The sequence below is a fragment of the Zingiber officinale genome, chromosome 2B (assembly GCF_018446385.1).
Source record: "Zingiber officinale cultivar Zhangliang chromosome 2B, Zo_v1.1, whole genome shotgun sequence".
NCBI lineage: Eukaryota > Viridiplantae > Streptophyta > Magnoliopsida > Zingiberales > Zingiberaceae > Zingiber > Zingiber officinale.
The window spans coordinates 20466584-20473373 of NC_055989.1; the positions used below are offsets into that span (position 1 = coordinate 20466584).

The 6790-nt window shown below is 35.4% G+C and overlaps 1 protein-coding gene across 1 annotated transcript; it reads left to right on the plus strand.

Moving 5' to 3' along the window:
* Positions 1-873: 873 nt before the first annotated feature.
* LOC122045461 (probable UDP-arabinose 4-epimerase 2) lies at positions 874-6750 on the plus strand. The gene is made up of 11 exons (XM_042605688.1): positions 874-1030; positions 1569-1720; positions 2059-2183; positions 2472-2585; positions 2693-2800; positions 4939-5030; positions 5323-5464; positions 5597-5691; positions 5770-5899; positions 6029-6173; positions 6247-6750. The coding sequence occupies exons 2-11, from the start codon at positions 1642-1644 to the stop codon at positions 6471-6473; spliced, it is 1257 nt and encodes a 418-aa protein (XP_042461622.1). The 5' UTR covers positions 874-1030; positions 1569-1641; the 3' UTR covers positions 6474-6750.
* Positions 6751-6790: the final 40 nt, after the last annotated feature.

The window sequence follows — 6790 nt, forward strand, 5'->3', positions numbered from 1 at the left end:
CAATCTCCACATATTATTAAACATAAAAACTCAAACATCAAGACTTATGCTTCAGTCAACTTAAGCTTAGTTAATCTGGTCAATCTTGACCCAGGGAAATTACACTAACAATGAGGATTTCTCGATTAGATAGAACTGGAAATAAGAGTGGGGATGTGGATGGCAAACCCTCTGCCTCTCCACCCCATTGCCATCCATACCCTCTAATCAATTGGGTGCCCCTTATATGGACAACTCATTAAAATTAATGAATTATGAATAGATATTGTGAATCATATTCATTAACAAAACTCTTATCAATATAATAAATAAATAAATAAAAATTTAAAATAAATAAATAAATTTATATTATCAAACACAACAATCAATCAAATAAATTTTAAAATATAAAAATTTTAAATATTCAAATAAATTTGAATTGAAAATTTGATAATATCTAAACAAATGAAACTTAAGTTTATAAAAAAAATCAAATAAGCTTGAACCACTATTTTAATATTTTAGTTCATTTTAGATTCCATTTCACTTGACTCAATTATTTTATTAAATATATTTCAACATCGTAAACCTGAGCTCGTTTACGGCTCTATTTCTAAGGTTGCAATTGTATCGGCGAGACATTCGACGAGGTTCGTACGACTTTGGGCAAAAACAAAGTGCAAAACACCCGGCAGAAAAAAAACAAAAAAAAACAAAATCTAGAGTCCAATTTAGAAAATTTACTTAGTTTATCAAAAACAATAAAAAGAGGACTTTGATAAAAAAAACAAATGAAAAAACATAGACTTTTTTAGAATAATTGGCCAACTACCTACCACCATAAACATTTTCTATCTCTCTCTCTATTTTTTTGTTTCCTCTCCTCTCCCTTTCTCTCTCCAAACAGAACTAATGAATTGACAAGTCCACTCGGACTCGGCCCGAACTTCATCCACTCTATAAAAAAACCTCAACTTTTTCTCCTCTCTTTGCTCGCCTCTTCCTCCTCTCCCCTGATCTTTCGCTGCTAGGGACCGCTATACTCGCCAAGGTTCGATTTTGATCCCCTTCTTGTTCCTCGATGGGTTTCTTCTCAAGATGGCTGTTGATTTTTTTGCTTCCTTGGTTGCCATTTGGGCCTTACGCTGCGTTTATTGCTCTCGCTAGTGTTTCGTGTGTTTTTTGGCGATTGGCTGTTGATGATCTATTTTTTTCTGTGGTTCTTTGGGTACCATTTTTTTCTTTTCTGTGGGTTTCCGACATGTTTAAAGGCGGCAATTTGATTTGGTGTTGGCTTTGTTCGCCTTTCCATGGCAGATGGATTTCAGTTAATTTTAAGCTCGTCTTGTGGATCTGAGGGTACTCCTATCCCTTATACGTCGAATTTTGAAAAAAAAAAAAATTTGTTTCTCTCGTTGTTCTTTCAAATTCACTATCTAATTAAAGAAGATAGTTTTGTTTCCATCGAGAATGATTAGGTTGGATTTCTTAGTTCGCCCTATTTCCATCGAGAAGAATTTTTCTGTTGGTCTTCATATCGAGATGAATTTGGGCCTGTTTATTGAACTTTGTGTTTGCCTCTGCTACAGCTGCCTTGATCTGGTCGGCAGTTGGAGGTTGTGTTCGTTGAGGAACAGGAACAGGAAACCCTTGTGTTTTACTATGAAGGAAACTTCTCCCATGCTACCTAGCAACAGGAACAGAAATCAGCCTAGAGCTGTCAGACCTTGGCCGCTTGCAGGTTCATAATATTACTAATTGGAGATCTAATGTTTTCTTCATTGGTTTCATGGTCATGCCTCCTTTTCTTCTTCTTCTTCTTATTTTTTTTTTTAAAAAAGAACTCTATAGTGTGTCATATTGTTATGGCTTTATATTGTGTTATGAAGTAAAATTCATTGGAGATTATGATTTTATCATAATGTTCAATTTTTTATTTATCAAGCTAATCGTGATCTGTAGTTCTGTAAATGATTATGTCTGCACTTATCTTTCTCTTACCTTGAAAAGTATAGAGTATATATGTGTGTGTTATATGAATGTGTGTGAATAGTGCTTTATCTTTATTTACATTTGCAGGAATGGATTACCCAGATACCAGACGCAAGCCTCATATTATTGGGAAACTGATTATGGCTGTTATACTGACAGCCTTCTGCATACTGATTCTGAAGCAATCACCGGGTTTCATGGCCACTAGTGTGGTAGGCTTTGATCACATTCCAACTAGAAGTTCAAAAAGATCAACCATGTCAATTATGTTTTATGTTGTATAAAATGATCAAATTTTCTACATGAGGAATTATAAACATGGCACATCTGTAGATTTGAGAAACCTTTTCTCATTATACTTGTGGACAGTGCAACAACTCACTACAATTAACCTTATATGCCCCTCTTTAGATTCTTATTTGTTGATTTTATTAGTTTGCAAATTACCTTCTTCTTGATTTCGTGTCCATCGTGAATCAGAATATATATTATCATTGCAGTTTTCACAGCATGAACCTGGAGTGACTCATGTCTTAGTGACTGGTGGCGCCGGCTATATTGGTTCCCATGCTGCACTTCGACTCTTAAAGGACTCATACCGTGTTACAATAGTGGTAATATGGCTTTCCTGAGAAAAAACAGGGTTGAATGGTATTATCCTTTATTTCCACTAATCAAAATCATCTTCACTATAATTAATCTTTCTGGTTTATTTTTATAGGATAACCTCTCCAGAGGAAACCTTGGAGCTATTAAGGTTCTCCAGCAACTATTTCCAGAGCCCGGAAAACTTCAATTTATTTATGCAGATTTAGGAGATGCAAGAGCTGTATCCTGATCCTGTGAATTTCTTTTGTTTAAAGTTTACTTTTTGGTGATTTTTTGATATATTTCAAATTCTACAATTTCAAAATAGAACAAGATAAAACCTAGGGAAAAATATCCTATACCCTATTACCATTTTGTAGATGAGGAACATCTAGCAATAAGAAATGAACATAATTGAAAAGGGCAAAGAAATAAAGCTATAATGTTACGCATGATGAGTATTGATTGAAATAAGATAATGGGTGGTTGATTAAGTTCATGCCTCATTATTCCCTTCCACTTTGGATGAACTTGTTTGAGTTTGCCTCCTTTGCCAGAGTTTGGCTTGATGCCACTTATCACCGACTTCTTAGTATTTGAGATCAATTTCATCCATCTTTTGCTTTATGTCTCCTCGCATGGGTATCCAATTATGCTATATCCTTTTCTCCTCCTCAAATAGCACCTACTACAAAGGGAAAATACTCTCTGTCTTTGATCCAACCAATATTGTTGGATGATTCTACATTGATAATCCAAGTACTCTTACAATTTCCTTGGATATTATTTTGGAACGACTCCTACTATCAATGACTGAATTATAAAATTTAGTCTTATATGATACTCCATGTTTTCAAGAGATGGTTGCATTGAGATTCCTTTTGCTTTAGTGTTGTTAAATCCTTCGAAATAATATGAGTATTGTTCTTTCACCCTCTCTGATGGACAAAGATATTGTCCTTCACCTTTGTAGGTATCATCCAAGCCTTCATCATGATCATCCATATTTATTAATCTTTGATATGGACACACTTGTGCATCTTCTCACTTCAGTAACATTTTAGAATTATTGAATATTTGCTTAACACATGGATTTTGTCTTGTTCTTTGATGTGCATATGCTGAAGTACTCTTAGAGGGTACTATCATCTCCAAGGGTTGTTTCTTGTTGATAGGTTGCAGCAGATTGATGTGCTTTATTTTTATCTATCCCAGATAAAAAGTTTCTCTAGATGACTCGAAATAATTTTAAAAATTTCAAGCTTTTCATTTGTTCTTCTGTTGATGGTGCAGTTTGGGTCCGATCCGTGCCATAGTTGACAGCCAATGTGATCCTGAGTATATGTAGTTAAATTATTCAAATATTGAGAAAGTGAGAAACCATTTGCTTTTCTGACTCTATAGATAGTTTTGTGCATAGACCTTTAAGAACTGCCACTTTAGTTTGAAATTACCAATTTCACTTGGTTCCACTGAGGTATGTTCAAATTGTCCAAAGTCTTTTCCAGTTCTGCTGTACAAGTTTTTTTTAGGTATGCAATTCAAGAAATCTTTGATGGTCAAATTTGTTGCCATAAATAGGAAATTTCTACTTGCTAGTGAAATTCATGTTTTTGAAGGGTATATTGTCTGACAACGAGTTTTTAACCCCAATATATTCATCTTCTGAGTCCACCTTATAAGTTGGATGCTGATATGGCAGTGACGAGATCCTGTGAGCATGAAATCATTGTTCACGAGCACCTTCTCTGCCACTGACCTTGTATTGTTGCACATATCCATGGGTAGATCACTAGCATCTGCTCCAACATGTTCTGTGATTGTTTTGATTTTGGTTGCCTTGGATTTGCCTTGAAAAGCATGTTCATGTTATTTCTTGCTTTTGTTGGTTTAGCTTATTCATTCGTTGGTCTTGAGCTGCAAAGCACTCAAAATTGATTTGTGTGGCAATCTGATGATGATCTTCAGGATGTTACATGCCAGCGAATCAAGATATCTCACGCTTTGGATACTTACTAATGTAGCGAAGCTAAAGTAAAAGACAAATCACAATGATCAATATAAGGCGATAAGAATGATATTCTTTTCTTTGTTTTTTATCAAAATAGAATGATATAATCTTAAGAAATGTCAATGTTTTCTCCTGTTACAATTTTTTTGGTAGAAAAGTTCTAGCAAGTAGAAACAATAAAATAAATAAATGGTAGTAGAATGCTTAAAAGATAGAGCATAACTGAAACATGGAAAAAATAGAGCCTACGATGATAAGTATAGCTATTGCTTGAAATAGAGGAATCATTCCAAATACTGATCAAATCTATGCATCGTTAGTTTTGTTCTAACAGCGGTTTTAGTTTGTTCCTTGACAAAAAATGTTAGGTTAATCGGATCTTCGCTGAAAATGCTTTTGATGCCGTTATGCATTTTGCGGCTGTAGCTTATGTTGGTGAAAGCACACTTGAACCGCTTAGGTATGTTATTTATCCTTCTCATAATGTGTAACATGACTTGGGTTTTGAAACCTGTGGGAAAGTATGAAACTGTTTATACAACTAATGAATTTGCTCGTAGGGATGTATTCATTTTTCACAATGATCCTTGACTAAAGAAATCATGAGCATTTATATTTGCACTATTCGAGAAAAAAATTCATTCTTAGAAAACATTTTCTTTTTCAATTATGCTGAGATATGGTGGCTCTAACCACAGAGTTTTACTATCTCACTCTTACTTTGTTTATATGATTTAACATTTCCAAAATAGGTACTATCATAATATCACTGCAAATACTTTGGTGATTCTTGAAGCTATGGCAGCACATGGCGTTAAAACTCTTATTTACTCGAGTACTTGTGCTACTTATGGAGAACCCGAGAAGATGCCAATTACAGAGCTAACTCCTCAGGTCAGGAAAAGAGTTAACATATGATATAATTGAAATCCAGATTTAAGCTGGCTGATGGACATTGTCTTTTTTCGCTTGATAAATTACGATGATCTGTTGATTTTGTATTGACAATTCATACGATACCTGCAGAATCCTATCAACCCATATGGGAAGGCTAAGAAAATGGCAGAGGACATTATCCTAGATTTTTCAAAGAAATCGGACATGGCAGTCATGATATTGAGGTCTGTTAATGATTATAACAATTTGCACTGTGAAAACATCTGTGAGCTTGAGATTAACTTGTTTCTTCACATCGACAGATATTTCAATGTCATTGGATCTGATCCAGAAGGAAGATTAGGTGAAGCCCCTAGACCTGAACTAAGGGAACATGGACGGATTTCTGGTGCTTGCTTTGATGCAGCTTTAGGCATCATACCCGGATTAAAGGTATTTTCAGTTAACTTAATATCGTTATATGCATATATAATTTGTCACCCATTGAAGGAAAGCTCACTTTTAGACCCGGTGTTTGGGAAATCTTATACAAATACAATCAACTTGTGAGCTTTTTTATAGGTTAAAGGAACAGACTACACAACCAGTGATGGAACTTGTATCAGAGACTATATTGATGTTACTGATCTCGTCGATGCTCATGTAAAAGCTCTTGACAAGGCGATGCCTAACAAAGTTGGCATATACAATGTTGGTACCGGAAAAGGTTGCTCTCTCTTCCTCCCTCTCTTCGTGAACTCCCGCACAACGGATAGCTAAGTGTTCTCAATTACTTGCAGGTAGGTCTGTCAAAGAATTTGTTGAGGCCTGCAAAAAAGCCACCGGGGTGAACATCAAAGTTGATTACCTCGAGCGCAGGCCAGGTGACTATGCCGAAGTGTATAGTGATCCATCTAAAATCAATCGTGAGCTGAATTGGACGGCACACTACACCAAACTTGAGGAGAGCCTTTCAATTTCTTGGAGGTGGCAGAAATTGCATCCGAGCGGCTATAGTTCACAGTGATTGTCATTGACAAAAACCAGATTGCCGGCGATATTTGTCCAAGTGTTGGTTACAGTCATCACATAATTTGAATAGAAGAGCGGCAACTTTGGAGGTTTTGAGACATACAAGGCGTCTGCGGTAGGAAACTGAGATAATTTGTTGTTTCTTAACTTGGGGTTAGGTTGAATTCATCGAACAGAATTACAGAACTGTGTTGTTTTTTTCATCCCCATTGGTTGTTTTCTCATGTATCATTCATAATGTGATATAATATGATGATTATTCCTTTTGCCTATTCTTTTCCATCTTTTAACTCTCCTCGATTGATGTTTGTT